This window comes from Vulpes lagopus, chromosome 3 (assembly GCF_018345385.1).
Source record: "Vulpes lagopus strain Blue_001 chromosome 3, ASM1834538v1, whole genome shotgun sequence".
NCBI lineage: Eukaryota > Metazoa > Chordata > Mammalia > Carnivora > Canidae > Vulpes > Vulpes lagopus.
The window spans coordinates 18,527,409-18,544,100 of record NC_054826.1 but is presented as its reverse complement, the minus strand read 5'-3'; the positions used below and the strand labels follow the sequence as shown (position 1 = coordinate 18,544,100).

Below are 16,692 nucleotides of genomic sequence, written 5' to 3'. Positions count from 1 at the left end.
ATAATTTTTTCAAGCAGTAGTTATCTGTGTGTGTGTGTGTGTGTGTGTGTGTGTGTGTGTGTGTGTGTGTTGTGTGAATGAAAGTAAATGCAAAAGAAACATCTTTTGAAATTTTGGAAGTTTTCAGTATTTGATATTGATTTTCTGATACAAATGAAATTAAAACAAAAGGTAGAATTTTTTCCATAATATTCTGAAAAAGTCAAAACATAATAATGCCAATGTGGGCAAAAATATATGAAAATCACTCTTATATACTGTCAGTTAGTGGAGCTATCAGTTGCTGTCTCTCTGGAAGACAATTTGATATTTTGTGTCAAAAGTCTTTAAAAATGTTGTTTGACCCAGCATTTCCACTTAATGGAATTCATTCTAGGACAAATCTTTAAATATGTGCAAAGACTAAGACATCTTATTACATCAAAAAGGAAAGGAATTAATACAAATAGCCATTATGAGAGCCTTAGTGGGTTTTTTTTAATCATGGTAAAAGCTGCATAAATAAAAATTGCCCAGTTACTAAAAATTACATTGTAATTAGATTAACCCAGAATGATATTTATGATGTTGAGAAAAATAAAAATACTGATAACAAAATAGCAAAATGGTTCTATTTTACTCCCTGCTGTATGTTTGCATTAAAATGTTTTATTTATTTTTTAAAGATTTTTATTTATTTATTTATTTATTTATTTATTTATTTATTTATTTATTCATGACAGACACAGAGAGAGAGAGAGGCAGAGACCCAGGCAGAGGGAGAAGCAGGCTCCATGCAGGGAGCCTGACGTGGGATTCCATCCTGGGTCTCCAGGATCACACCCCGGGCTGAAGGCAGCGCTAAACTGCTGGGCCACCAGGGCTGCCCAAAATGTTTTATTTTAAAATACAAGTAACTCAGAAGCTATTGCTGGATGATGGGATTATGGGTAATTGATGTTTATTAGTTTTGCTTATCTTTATGTTATAATCTCTACATAGAGATTATGTAGACATAATCTACATCTCATAGAGATTATGTATGATTTATTTGTGAGGTTGTTGAATATATTTCAATGTTTAGAAATCATATCTGAAACAAAATCTTCTCATTAATGATTCAAGGAAATCATTGAAAACAAGGAAGAATGTATTACCCATGAGAACAGACACAAAAACTACACCTCTTTGGTCTAAAATAATGAGCCCAATGAAACATCATCTACATTTTAAAAATCATAAAGAATGTGATATTAAAGTTGGTGTAAAAAAAAAAGTTGATGTAGACTTCTTCACAAAGTCCGAAATATTAAAACTATTGTTTACAAAAGCTCAGAAAAAGTAAGAGAAATTCTTTTTTGTTGTTGTTTTGTTTTGTTTTTATTGTGCATTTTTTTCACCCATGTACTCTACACCTAGATTTCTTAACAAGGTAAGAGAAATTCTTTTTAGTAGTGGGAATTAAAGAACTTATCTATCTCACAAAAAGAAAAAGGAATGGGTATCCACATCACTAATCATCATGGAAATGCAAATCAAAAGCACAGTGAGATATCATCTCACACATAGGATAGGATGTCCATTATCAAAAAGACAATAGACAACAAGTGCCAGGAAGTGGAGAAAAAGGAACACTTACATATACTGTTAGGAATAAACTGGCACAGCCTCTATGGAAAACACTAGACTTTCCTTGAACTACCTTATGATCCCACAATCCCACTTCTGTGTATTATCTAGAAGCAACAAAATAATTATCCCAAAGAGATGGTTCTACTCCCATATTTATAGCAGAATTATTCACAACAGCCGAGGACCTAAATGTCCATCAGTGAATAAGTGAATAAAGAAAATGTAATAGGGGATCCCTGGGTGGCGCAGCGGTTTAGCGCCTGCCTTTGGCCCAGGGCGCGATCCTGGAGACCCGGGATCGAATCCCACGTCGGGCTCCTGGTGCTTCTCCCTCTGCCTCTCTCTCTCTCTCTCTCTCTGTGTGTGTGTGACTATCATAAATAAATTAAAAAATTAAAAAAAAAGAAATGTAATAGATGTATAAAATGGAATATAATTCAGCCTTAAAAAAAGAAGGAAATCATGTCATTTTTGACAACATGGATGAATTTAGAGGGCATTACACTAGTGAAATAAGCCAGAAACGCAGACAAAGACAAGAAAATGTGTGGTTCAATGATCTGTGTAATCTAAAAAACAAAACCAAAAAAGTCAAACTCATAGAAACAGAGAGTAGGAAGATGGCTGTCAGGGGCTAGGGTGAAGAAAATAGGAAGAGACTGATCAAAGGGTCCAAATTTTCAGTTATAAGATATATAAGGTCTGAGATCTAGAATAAAACATGGTGACTAGAGTTAACACTGTATTGCATAACTAAAATTTGTTAAGAGACTAGAACTTAAGTATTCTCATCTTCTGCCCCACAAAAAGATAAATACATGAGATGAGTGGATATGTTGATTAACTCAACGGATGGAAAACCTTTCAAAAAATATATATATGTATATCAAACCATTGTGTTATAGACTTTGACTATTTTATAATTTTATTTGTCAATTATACCTCAATATATCTGAAAAAATAGAACATTTAAAACGGCATGTTCTGTGATACTTTGAATATTAGATTCTTTAAGGCAATAATTTAACTTAGAATGCATTTCTCACATTTTTATATTTAAGATGTGCATTTCTGCATACTTGGAATAGCCAGCTCTTGTGTTTTGAAGATTTATCTTAATTCGTGGTATTTTTTTCTCTGCTTCTTAGGTACCAGCAAAGGCCAAACATCTTACTCAACTACGTCCCTACCACCACCTCCAGCATCCCATCCAGCCAGCCAACCACCATTGCCAGCATCTCACCCACCACAACCGCCTGTCCCAAGTCTACCTCCTAGAAACATTAAACCTCCCTTAGATCTAAAGTAAGCAAACATTATCTTGTCATTTCTTTGTCATCTCTTGCCATAGGTTTTCAAACTCTGCTTGGCTGAATACTGGAGTTCCATGGTAAATGGCTGGGGTCACAAATGTGGGCAGATGGAAGGAGAAGGAATGGCTAAGCAGGCTGCTCGCATCCCCCATATCCTTGAGCAACTACTGTTGATCTGGTTTTGCAATGGTTTTTCCCTTTGGAGTTTTAAAAACTGCCTTTTAAAAATTTCGAAGCATTCTTCAGGTTAGTACTACAACCACCTCTTCCACCATCACCATCACTGCCAATACCACCACTACCATTATCATAATCATCACCACCACCACCACCACCACCACCACCACATTTTACTGACTACTTATGACACACTAGGAACTTTACATATGTAAGTGGAAAGTGTTTTCACCATTTCACAGATGAAGAAATGGGAATTTACAGAGGCTGAGTAACTTTTCCAAGATTACACAAGAATGTAGAATAGAAATTTGAGGCAATGTCAGTCTGAGTCCAAAGTAAATGTGTTCTTATAACCACTCTGCTAAATAACCTCCTTAAGTAAAAAAAAAAATGCAGGTTTTCTCTCAATCTTCAGAATTTTGGCTGTGTGTTAAAAAACTAGGAAACTTTTATTTAAGCTCACTTTTGCCTGTCTTAGATGGCACTTTATAGAAATGTCAAAACTGGATGGGCTCTTTATCCATGACTTACCAGAATAGCTGGTTAAAAAGCAGGCAGGAGATTGGAATAGAATGAATGTGTTTTAAAAAGACATTGGATAATGGTAAGTATGGTTCCTTATGGCAAGTTAGACTAAGTCTTCCCTTTCTTTTTCTAGAAAATTACATCATTCTCCTTTACCGTAAATAAGCAATATTCCAAAGTATTTAGCTACAATTTATTTTTCCTCCATTTCAATCCCCTACCAGCCTGATGTTCTTTATGTTTAAACTACTTAATATCCATAATCCATCTAATAGAATCTGATAATTACAGTACCTTTACATTAAAAGTACTTCATATCCGTAATCTAACTAATAGAATCAGTTAATATCAGTATCTGGACAGCTTTCCTTTACTGATGATGATTACAGTTTAGAGCAGGGGTTGAAAACACATCTGTCATACGTAACCACCACTATGTTTTACTTTATTTTGTTTGAGGTATAAAGGCAGTGGCTAGAAAGTGTTAGAGCAGTTTAACAGCTATTACCTTGTTTATGGCCTGTACCGTGCATTTATGTTAACTGTGTGCCCTTCCAGGCATTTGATTTTATGAATTCTATTTGAAAGACTCTAATATCCCATGATATTTTGCTACCAAATAAGAGTTTAAGCCATCTGACTACTAATATGTAAGTGCTAAATAAATATTTGTTTAGTTAAAATAAACAATTAACATGTATTCTTATATACACTTGACTTCTATAAATTATTTTGCTTTCACACGTATTAAATTCTGGTTCTTTTCCCTAGTTTTTTTCTAGTCTGATAAATTTAACCCACTAGGTCATGGTCTTAGTACTTCTGAATTTCATTTTGTGACCCTATCCCAGCCACTGCCTTCAGTCTTATGTAATTCTAGTGAGGTACTTTAATAAGTACCCTGAGCATGAATCCCTGAAAATGTGTAAGACATGAAGACTGATAATTGTTTGAAGAAATTGTGGAGAGGAGGAGTATTTGGCACTATTTCTGCTGTATGAGGAATTCCCAAGACTACCATATGTTTGCAGATTCATTTAAAGGACTCATAGGATCCAGCATATAGTAGTACTTCTGGCCAAGATTTATCACAGTGAAACTGTCCTTCTATGCCTAGGAAGGACACATTGAGAGTTCTTCTTTTGCCAGCGCTGGAAATGTATGAAGTTATTTCCCAGAGAAGCCCAGTAGAGACAAGTGTTTATCAGAGAGTTAGCCACATAGGCACTTCAGCCTAACCAATACCAAAATATAAGACTTCCAGAAAGAGAGCAAGTTTTCAGCACAAGTTGCATTGTTTATACATACAGTCTAGGCACAGCAAGGCACTCTTATCAATTAGGCAATTTCTCATATCAGTGTAGGAAATTTTTTAAAAGCTGAGTTCCCAGATGCAAGCCAAGGGCCAGTCTTGGTGTTAGAGTCTTCTAAAATCAGAACTTTAGGCCTGCTGTATTAACCCTTTTTTGCAACCTACTGCCCAGAATCCATTATGATATGGTGGAAAATAAAAAGTTTTAGATGGAAGACAGAATTTCAAGAAGGATCCTGTAGCCTGTATTACAAATTCATAAGGATGCTGGTCAATTTCTCAGCTTTTCAGCGAATTCTTGCAGAGTTGAAAAGGGCTTTCCAACCAACTGGGCTCAAATTCTTACTTGTAATATTAATTTCATCAGAAATTGACAAAATCCACCAATTGTAAGAAGCTTTACCTCATCCCTATTTTCATATTATTAAGGACTCCTAATTAGAAAGCCGGATTCATCTAAGAGTTCCTGACTCCACAAAAACGCATACTCTCAGAAGAAAAATGAAGAGAAACAAGAGTCTCCTTGGGTGTTATATTACCCAAACAAACAATAATTGGGGAAACTGAAAGTTAATTGTCAGATGGAGAGAATCGAGAGAATGAAAGCTAAACGTCATCTATAATTTTCTTTAAGAAAAAATGTAGTGTATAGTGAAAGATTTTCAGGCTCCCATCAGAGAACTCAAATAAATTCCAAAATGAAGAAATACTTGGATTGGAAACTTTCCCCCAAGTAGGGGAAGCCAGATAAGACACAAAGAAGAAATGAGAGCAAAATGAGTTTTGATATTCAGGCTCAAAAATTTATATTTCATGTGAGAGGGAAATTTATGGGATAATCTTTAAGTAAAATTGTGAGATGTGCTTTTCCTTATGCTGCCACCCTTCAAAGCACACGCATGGGTGTTTTCCAGATGCTCCCTCTGCCAGCCTGCAAATGCCATTCCTCTCCTCTCCAGTCAAAGGCCCACTCAGGTCAAGCGCTCATAGATTTCTTTTTTTTTTTTTTTTTACATTCACTCGGGAATTGTTTTTTTTTTTTTATGCCACTGCTTTGTGCTGTTGTAATAGTTCAGGAAATATCAGTGAACAAAATAAAGATCCCTGCCCACATAAAACGGGGGGCAAGAGACAAAAAGAATAAAAATAATAAACATGTAAAGGAGATAGTATGGTAGGAAGTACCGAGTAGGAGAAAAGAGAGCAGAGTTAGGTGATGTGGTGGGAGGGTGGGATTGGGGACAGCAGGTTGAAACTTTAAGGCAAGGGTAGCCCCCTTTATAGGCAGTTCTACTTGAGCAAAGATTCACGGAAGTGAGGGAGTCAGGCTTGTAGTTGTCTTAAGCAAGACCGTTCCAGGCAGAGAGAAAAGACAGAACAAATGCCCAGAATGTTCAAGGACTAGGAAGAGATGAACTGGTTCTAGAGTAGAGTGAACGAGGGAAGGAATAGTAGGAAAGGATTCGGCTCACATAGAGGCTTGCGGGTCGTAGTTGAGATTGTGGCTCATCTCGGTGAAACAGGAATCACTGAAAAAGACTGAGCAGAGCAGTGATGTTTTGACTTATGTTTTATCAAGATCACCTTAATAGCTATATGAAAAGAGACAATAGGCAAATATTGAAACAAGGAAACTAGTCTGTCGACATTGCAGAAATGCAGGCAGGGTATAGATAAATGGAGATGGTGGCAGTGGAGGTGGTTCTAATCAAAATAGTGGCAGTGGACGTGGAGAAAGGTATCTAGATTCGGAATATATTTTGAAGGTAGAGAAAACAGAATTTGAATTTGGGGTATGAAGGGAAAGGGGGATCAAAGATGGCTCCAGGGCTTTTGGCTTGAGCAACTATAATATAAGGATGATGTTTCTTTCAACTGAAATGGGAGAAGGTGAAAGTGAACACGTTTGGGGGTAGGGAAGATCAGGAGGGCATGGCTATGTTCAATGTCTAAGTGGAGATGCTGAGGCAGCAATTAGGTATAAGAAGTGAAGAGTTTGGGAGAGAGTTCTGGTTCCAAAATATAATTTTGAGACTCATAGGCATAGATTCCCCACTTAAAATCATGAGACTGTTAAAATCACCAAGGAAGTGAGTACAACCAGAGAGAAGAACCAACCCCTGGGCTCTCCATCTCTACTAGGCCTGAGAGAAAACAAATGAACAGATGAGAGTAAAAAGGAGTAAGCCATCAAATAGGAAGAAAACAAGAGTGTGGTGTCCTGGAAACCAAGGAAAGATAGAATTCCCCAGGAGGAGGCCATGAGAACTGTGTCAGATGCTGCTGAGGGCCAAGTAAGGGAGGGCTGTGGACAGGACACTGTGGGGGCGAAATATCCTGGACTTGGGATTTGAGCCTGACTGAAATAGCTTTAGAGGAGTAGGAAAGGAGAGGAACTGGAAAGAACAATTATAGACAACTGTTTCAAGGAGATTTGGGGCAGAAACTGGTGGGGGACATGGAATTGAGGTTTGTTTTCTTAAGATGGAAGAAATAACAGTATGTTTGTATGCCCAGGAGAAAGATGCAGTGAAGAAGGAAAAATTATAATGGTAGCAAGGAGAGGATTCATGAAACAAGGACTAGAGCCACTGGGAAGTAGTGTTCAGGTGAGGGACTGGCTTCCCAGAGGAAAAAATGATTGAAAGGTTTACAGTCTTCCAGAGCATGTAGAGTCCGTATTGCTTATGGCAAGAAAGTGAATTTTTAATTGGTATCAGGGAAGGAATTTCAGGAGATAGGGTCGCTTTTATCACCTGCGTCCCCAGATGTCACATGTAATGGCATCATTCGGATCAGGATGCCTTAAGAATATAAAAGATTAGGGGATCCCTGGGTGGTGCAGCAGTTTGGCGCCTGCCTTTGGCCCAGGGTGGGATCCTGGAGACCCGGGATTGAGTCCCATGTCAGGCTCCCTGCATGGAGCCTGCTTCTCTCTCTGCCTGTGTCTCTGCCTCTCTCTCTCTCTCTCTCTCTCTCTCTCTCTTTCTCTGTCTATCATGAATAAATAAATAAAACCTTGAAAAAATAAAAAATAAAAAAAAGAATGTAAAAGATTAGAGGCAGAAGAGAATTAGAAATAATAACCATCTTTAGAAAGAAGATGGTGAGGCCAAAGTTCTGTTTTAAATTGTATTTGTATTTTAAATTGTATTTTAAATACAATTTACAATGTACAATTTTAAATTGTATTGTTTCCCCACCTAGTGGTCAGAAGTCAGCTAGTTATATTTTTTTGCTCTGGTACCCAGACATCAGAAGAGAAACTGAAAGGCATCCTAAGAGCCTGTTTATCACTATTAGTGTTCAGATCAACATCTTCTAGTGTAACACGTTTCTTGGCACCGCCTTTTAAAATGAATTAGAATTTTAACAGTATAACTAATTCTTCATAGAAAAACAGAACCAATGCTTGAATATTTTAGCATACAAAACAAATGCCACAGTTATTAATAGTAACGAGACAGGAAAAGTGAAGTAATAAGAAATAATAAATACTGGGAAGTGACTAAAGTTGGAAAAGGAAAAGTTGAACGATTCTTACCATGAGATCATTCATGGTCAGCTTCAGATTTGGCTGTAAAATTCGAGAAAAAGTATGAATTTACCATTATAACCTTTTTATAATTAGAAATGCTTAACATTGTCTGGAATTTGAGACTTGCCCTATCAGAAGTGTGCTTATGGGTGGCCTTACCTAACTCCATTTGGAGAGCATTGGCTGAAACGAGTCAGTTTTATATAGGTCCTCCTGCATTCGATACAGGAAGACAAGTTCCTGAGAAAAGTTCACAGAGAAGTCATAAGATTTTATTCTCAGCAACAGCAGGTATAGAACCCAGTTTCGTGTGCCACTTAGATGCACCCTTCTGTAAAAACCAAAAACCAAAAATGAGAAAACTCCAACAAAGTCATGAATAGCAAATAAGATAGAAAGGTCAAGAGCTTTACATCTTGAAAAGCCAGGAAATAGAGCTCTACGAGCTTTCTAAAAATTGGTGGTTGTAATTATTGAATTAATTTTGCCTTTCCTATGTAACCCTGCATGCCATCATGTAAAAACAAAAAACCAGTGAAAGGTCCTCCTGAGCAGACACATGGTTCTAACAACTGATAAACTTCCTTTTCTTCTTGACCTGCTTAGGTCTATGTGATAGGTGATTGGTTTCATTGTTTGCCTGTATCTTTCAGTGTAGTTTTTCTCAATGCCTGCAACACTCTTTTTTTTTTTTTTTAATAGGTGGTGTCAGTTTCAGTTTATTCTAACATTCACCTATTTCTCTTCTTCATCTTTTTCCTTTTTATTCTTCACTATCATTCTTAGACGATTTCATATTTATTGAACACTTCCATGTGATAGATGGTGAGTTCAGAGTTCTATAAAGTAAACTAAGATTTATATTGCTATTGTGTTGGGTCCATGAAGCAATGTGTGCATACAAGCATTGTCCACAAGTAATAAATGGTTTGTATAAACCTGCAGCCACATATGCGTGAATGTGCAGCCACATATGTGCAGCCACATATGTGTGAATGTGCTATGCAAATACTCTCCATTCTGCAATTATTTGTTACTCTTCTAAGTGTTTTAGGAAGTAAACTGTAAGTCCAGTAGTCTTTTTGACTAATATTCTCTTTCAAAAGTGATCATAAACAAGTCACTTTAGTAACAAACGTTAATTTAGTTTCTTAGTATTGCTGGGGCATAATTAATTCATCAAAAAAAATCAAAGTCCTATACATGACTGGAATTATTCTAGTAGTGCTCCAAAAATGACAGTCATAATAATAAATTAACTAACAAACTGACAATCTCTTTCTTCTAGTCTTGTAGTAGGAAGAGAGACCTCTAAGCAATTACTCTATAATTATAGTGATACAGAATAATCACTGTAATGGAGCAATGTATGACACATAGAAGCAGCAACTGTGTGGGCCTAGGGCATTGGAGATAACTTCACAGAGAAGAGAGTGTTTCAGGAGAGGCTTAAAGATTAAGGAGGGTCACAAACGGGATGATAAGGAGAAAGATTCTTCTAGAAATGGGTAAAGCAGAGAGGAACAAGAAACTAGAGAGTGTTCAGAGAGTGAGTCAATATTAATAAGTGAAAAAAGATGATGTAAGAGGAAATATGAAAAATATATTCTAAAAGAACAGGGTCAGGGGCACCTGGGTGGCTCAGTGGTTGAGCCTCTACCCTTTGATTCAGGTCGTTAACCCCCGGGGTCCTGGGATCAAGTCCTGCATCAGGGCCTCTGTGGGAGCCTGCTTTCTCCCTCTGTCTGTGTCTCTGCCTCTGTCTCTATGTCTCTTATGAATGGATAAATAAAATCTTTAAAAAAAAAAAACAAAAAAGGACAGGGCTGGTCATAAGAACCTTGTATACCATGAAAAGGGCTATAGATTTTATTCTGTAGAATGTCAGTATATTTTGACATCTAAGGTATGTACATCTTGTACTTTTAATTCTCAATTCATTAAAGTTAATAATGCAGAGGCCTAATTTATTTTAAGTACTTAAATTCACGTAGCTTGCTATCTTATTTATACATCTAGTAATTTTTATTTAAGTGGGAATAATTATTGTCCTTGGGATCTTTGACTAATGATTGGACAGTTCAGGTTAAATTCTTTTAAATGGATACTCATGTTTAAAAATTTAGTTTTAAATTTTTTTTTAATTTTTATTTATTTATGATAGTCACAGAGAGAGAGAGAGAGAGGCAGAGACATAGGCAGAGGGAGAAGCAGGCTCCATGCACCGGGAGCCTGATGTGGGATTCGATCCTGGGTCTCCAGGATCGCGCCCTGGGCCAAAGGCAAGCGCCAAACCACTGCGTCACCCAGGGATCCCTAAAAATTTAGTTTTAATTACTCCCGTCCATGTTTTACATTGCATATATAAAAGGCATATATATATTGCATATATATTGAATTTTTTAAGCATTTCAAACACCCAAATGAACAAATGTAATAACTGCACTAAGCAAAATCTTCCCCAAAACTTAAATGACTCGTAAATCCATCAAAGCATGTCCAGTTCTCTTAAATATCCCAGTTGTGTTTGCAATGAGATTTTTCTTATCCCTTTTAAGAAACACATTTATTTTGAAAAATTTTATAAAAGGCAGATATATAAAAGCCAGTAAGAACAGTATAATGAGCACCCATGTCCCCTGCACCAACTTCAACAATTAAATAAATTCATCACCAATCTTGTTTCATCAATATCCCCACCCACTTCCCTCTTTCATATTATTTTGAAACTAATACGAAATAAATAGAATTCTATTCATGAATATTTTGGTGGGCATCCCTAAAAATTAGACTATATGTTAATATAAAGATCAAGCCCGTGTTCAAATTTACAATTATCTCTTAAATTGAGTGTATGTGGTTTTTTTAAGTTTGTTCGAACAAGAATTTATATAAAGTCTACACATTTTCTTTAGCTTATACATTTGCAATTCTCTTTCAAGCTATAAGTCTATCCTCTATCACTTTATTAACTTATTATAATTTACTTGTTGAAGAAATCAAGTTGTTTATGGGCACTATAGTTAACCACAGTCTAGATTTTGCTGAGTGCTTTCCTATGGTATAGCTTATGTGTTTCTCTCTCCTCTGTATTTCCTCTAAATTGACAGTTGGAGGCAGAGGTGGCTTAATCAAATTTAGTTCTAATGTTTTTGGTAAGACTACTTCCTAGGTGATGGTGTATTCTTTTATCAGAAGCTTGTAATGTCAGGTTGACTCTCCTTTTTTGATGTGAGTAGCTGTTGACACACAACATTGACACAATTGAAGAATCCATACTTATCAACTAAAAAGTCTAAATAACAAATTTTAAATTAGTTTGACATATCTAACTCAATATTTGCTAATGTAACATATCTCTTAAATATTATAAATACTTAAAATATTGAACACAGATACACTGTCCCAATGATTAAACCTCATTTCACAAATTTTGTACCACATGTTTGACTTACTTCCTCATTTCTGTATTTAATTCTTAATCTCTCAGGGACTAAAAAGATTCACTAAAGGAAGTAAGTGTCTTTTTTATGATCAAGCTAATGAGTTGATTAATTGGGCCTTTACACTTACCTAAGTTAAAAGCTAAGCATATGTAAGTTAAATTTTAAAATTTCAAATTTGTGAGTTGCCTCGGTCACTCAGGTTAAGCATCTGCCTTCAGCTCAGGTCAAGATCTTAGGGTCCTAGGATCTAGCCCCGCATAGGGCTCTCTGCTCATCGGGGAGTCTGCTTCTCCCTCGCCCTCTGTGCTCTCTCTCTCTCTCTTTCTATCTCCATCTCAAATCAGTAAATAAAATCTTTCTTTAAGATTAAAAAAATAAAATTTCAAATTTGTTTAGATGTAAGTTTATTGGATCAACTATTGATGACCACATGTTTACTGTCCCAGGTGAAGACTGAGACACATATATCTATGGCAACTCTTCCTGAGCCACAAGTGTACCCACTGAGCTTGCTTTTTGGTCTAAGGGATAACAAGGCACTTCCAGCCCACATTCTTCAAATGGGGTTAGTTTTGCAACCAGCATCTCTTGGGTTTTAGTGTTCTCTTTCCTAATTCTTTAAGTGGCTTGAGTAGTGACTATGAGAGTGATATAATCATATTTTGCATTAGATCATTTTGGCAGCAAAATAGAGAAAGGACTGTAAGGGTGGAGAAGATGGAGAACAATGCCAGCACTAGAAGACGGGGCAGATGGCCACTGCAAGAGTCCATGCTAGTGATGCTATGATTGTGTCCTTGTGTCTAGCAGGAATGAGGAGAGAGATGGAGGGAAAAAGTGAATTATAGGAGATATTAAATATATGGAATTGACAGAACATGATTAATTTAATTTGGAACTGAAGAGTGAGAAACAAGGATGACTTTGAGGCTAAGGTGGATATGTTGGACTGTGGTGCCATTCACTAGGATAAGAAACCTTGTAGGAAAAATAGGTTGCTGGGATAGAAGAGGGCAGCCTCAGTTTCTGCGATGTGACTAGAGAACTGGCTGTGAGACATTCAAGTAAAGATATGTATATATGAGCCTGAAACTCAGAAAAGAGGCCTACACTGAAGATGTCAATGAAAGTCAACAACATTGAGAGAACAAGTGAAGCTGTGGGCATATCTGAGACCATTCAGGGACAGATATAGAGTAGAAAAAAACAGGAAGCCAAGACCAGAACTTCATCACTTAAAGGGGATGTCAAAGGAAAATAAACCCACCAAGGAAATTGTGGGATTGTGGTTAGAAAGACAAGAAATGAGCCAGGAAACAGGAGATTCTAGGAAGGCAAAATGGCCCATACTGTTAAGGGCCACAAAATAATCAGCTAGCATGCAGACTGACAGGTGTCCTAGATTTGGTGAGTAACTCCTTTAAGAGTGGTTTCAGCAAAGGGTCGCCAATAGAAGCCAGAGTGTGGGGATCCCTGGGTGGCGCAGCGGTTTGGCGCCTGCCTTTGGCCCAGGGCGCGATCCTGGAGACCCGGGATCGAATCCCACGTCGGGCTCCCGGTGCATGGAGCCTGCTTCTCCCTCTGCCTGTGTCTCTGCTTCTCTCTCTCTCACTGTGTGCCTATCATAAATAAATAAAATTTAAAAAAAAAAAAAAAAAAAAAAAAAAGAAGCCAGAGTGTGGTCATGGAGAATTGAGTAGAAGGAAAAGAAATCAAGTCTGTGAGCACAGACAGCCCTTCACTTTGGCTGGGAAAAGGAGGACTATCTGTGGTAATCTGGAGGATTTAGAAAGGTAAAGAGAAGAGTTTGGCCTTTATGAATGAGAATAACTTGGGCAGAGGGAGAAAACAAAATGTGAGATATTTAGAAGCAGGGGAGTGAAAGAAGGGGAATAGTAACAATAATATAAATAATATGATGATGAGCAGAAGAAAGAAGGAAAAGGGTGTAAAACACTGATAATTTGGATAGAATTAACAACACAGGTGGTGTGTTCTTGATTAGAAGATAAGGACAAGTTTGGGTAAAAGGAATATATTTTATTAAGAGAGTTCACATCTAGTAACTACTTTTTATCAGTGAAATGTGAAACAAGATCATCTGATTTTAGGGGAGAGGAAAGGGACAGGAGAATTGAAGAAAACAGTGAAGGTTTTGAATAGCCATTGAGAAGGATGGGAGGGAAGGTTCACTAGGAAAAGGTATGTAGGATTATAGAATAGTGTTGAGGGTAAAGTTGAGATTGAATGCCATTTGTAATATCAGAATCAGAGAAATAGCAATTTTCTCCAGCTATGCTAATCAACCTGAGAATAAAAATAGAAAATATAGATGGTTGCATAAATCATTAGGGATCTGTGAGGTCCAGATATTGGTAACTATTAAGAGTAGTTGGAGTGAAGTGGTTCAGAATGAGGCACCTTGGAGTCCAAGCCGCAAACAACGGAAGTCAAGCCAGGTGGAGAACATCTGGAAAGAAGGAGTCAAGGTTTAGAACTAATTAATTCTCTTTGGTATCTATGTGATAAAACCAATCAAATGCCTCAGAATCCCAGAATTGAAGTATTGAGATACTGCCATTTTAATAGAAAACATTACTGCCCTGAAGCAATGGATTAATTTTATACATCCACTGTGTATGGATAGAACTGTCCTCAAGCTCCCTGATTTTTGCCTCAGTAGCAGCATAAATAAGAGGCTAAAGGCCATTCTAATAACTTCCAAAGTTTTAAACAGGAGTAGAAATTAAAGAGAAAATAATTTTAAAATGATCCTTTTACTCTTTTGTTTTGTTTTGTGTTTCATTGTAAGGTGAGCATCTACTTGCTCCATTTTTACTTTCTCTTCTTTCTTGCTTTCAGAAGCCCTATAAATGAAGAAAATCAAGATGGTGTCATGCACTCTGATGGTAAGAGGCAAAAACATGTTTTATTTATTTATTTGTTACCTCAGATACAGATTTAGTTAATCATTCTGATAGGGTCACTATTGGGCCATTGTCATCCTTGGTCCACGCAAGACCCCTCTCTCCTTTTACTTACATATGTACCCCCTTTTATCTCTATCCTTTTTCTTTGTTTCCAACCAGAGACAATATATAATATATTTATATATATATTATATTTTATATATTATATATATTATTATATTATATATATTATATATAATATATATTATATATATCTAATATATTTAATGTGTGTCTATTTGTACATATGCTTTGCATACTCTTGTATGTTTACATATTTCAATTTAAATAAACAGTATATTATAGCTCACTCTACTCTTTTTTCTTTTTTTACACTCAGCATAATGTGTGTTAGGGGACCCGCCCATGTTACTATATGTATAATATAATTTGTTAACTACAGCATAGTACCCCACGGCATGAATCCTATGCATTCACATTTTACTTCCAGGGATCCCTGGGTGGCGCAGCGGTTTAGCGCCTGCCTTTGCCCCGGGGCGCGATCCTGGAGACCCGGGATCGAATCCCACATTTTACTTCCAATTCACTGGTATTTACAAATAATAATTCAGTGTATGTTCTTGTCCACATTCCCATGTGGACCTCTGAGAGACTCTCGTTAAAATATATATCCAGTAGTGGAATGGCTGTTCATAAGCTATGGAATATTCATTTGACTGATTAGGACTGGAGTGCTCTCCAGGAAAGCTGCATCTGTGTGTACTCCCATCAGCAGGGCATGAAGATTCCAAGATCTTTCGCCAATGCCTGGTATTATTCAGCTTTTTAATTTCAGGTCTCTTATGTATAAAATGATAACTCACTTCATTTTCATATTTCTACTTGATATTGGGTCTGAGTACTTAGTTGGTGTATTATTAGCCTTTGTGGTTTCCTTTTCTGTAACTTGCCCGTTCATATCCTTTAACCACTTTTTCCTAGGAGTTGATATCCTTGCAGGAGTTCCTGCGTATTTCAGATATTAATCCCATGTCAGATGCATGGGACTATCTTCTCTCATCCTGTCCATTGTCTATTAACCCAAACTGCCCTTCACTGAACATAAATGAATTTTCATATAATCAAATTAATTATTACATTGCAATTCGTTTTTTAAAGTTTTAGTTAAGAAGTCCTATCTCTAAAAAATAAAAATATTATCTTCTATTTTCTTCTATAAACTTCACCCCTTATATCTGAGTCTTTGATGTCTTTGCAGTCCACCTTTGAGGAGTTAGTAGAAACTCGGATTTACTGCCTCGTCTATGAAGCCAGTTTTCCCATTACCATACTTTGAAATCCATCATTTTCTCAACATTTTATAATGCTATCTTTATACTACATCAACTCTATAGGTGTGTGTCTATGTTTATATATGTGTGTGTGTGTGTGTAATACCTGTGTATGTAAGAGTGTATGTAAATTTATGCATTTGTCTCTGAGCTCTCTGCTCTATTCCACTGGTCTACGTGTTTCTACAACCAACACCACACTTTTTTATTATTATTGCTCTAGATTATGTCATATATCTAATAATTAATTGATATCACTAAACACTTGAATAGTAAAGTTTTTTTTGAGAGAGCATGAGCATGAGTGGGGGGAGGGGCAGAGGGAGAAAAAAAATTAAGCAGGCTCCACACCCCACTTGGAAACCAATGCTGGGCTCAGTCTCATGACCCTGAGATCATGACCTGAGCTGAAACCAAGAGTTGGCCGCTTTACTAACTGAGCCACCCAGGTGCCCCAGTAAAGTATCTTAAAAAAAAAAAACAAAAAACTAACTTGATTTGCCTGA

At 36.7% G+C, this 16,692-nt stretch overlaps 1 protein-coding gene across 3 annotated transcripts in view; it reads left to right on the top strand.

Annotated features, from left to right (window-relative positions):
* Positions 1-16,692, top strand: part of FYB1 (FYN binding protein 1) — a 153,271-nt gene that overhangs the window by 102,065 nt on the left and 34,514 nt on the right. For all 3 annotated transcript variants that reach the window (XM_041747413.1, XM_041747414.1, XM_041747412.1), the window contains exons 3-4: positions 2,760-2,916; positions 14,788-14,834. In XM_041747413.1, the coding sequence (XP_041603347.1) occupies positions 2,760-2,916; positions 14,788-14,834 (204 nt within the window). The remainder of the gene's footprint in view (positions 1-2,759; positions 2,917-14,787; positions 14,835-16,692) is intronic.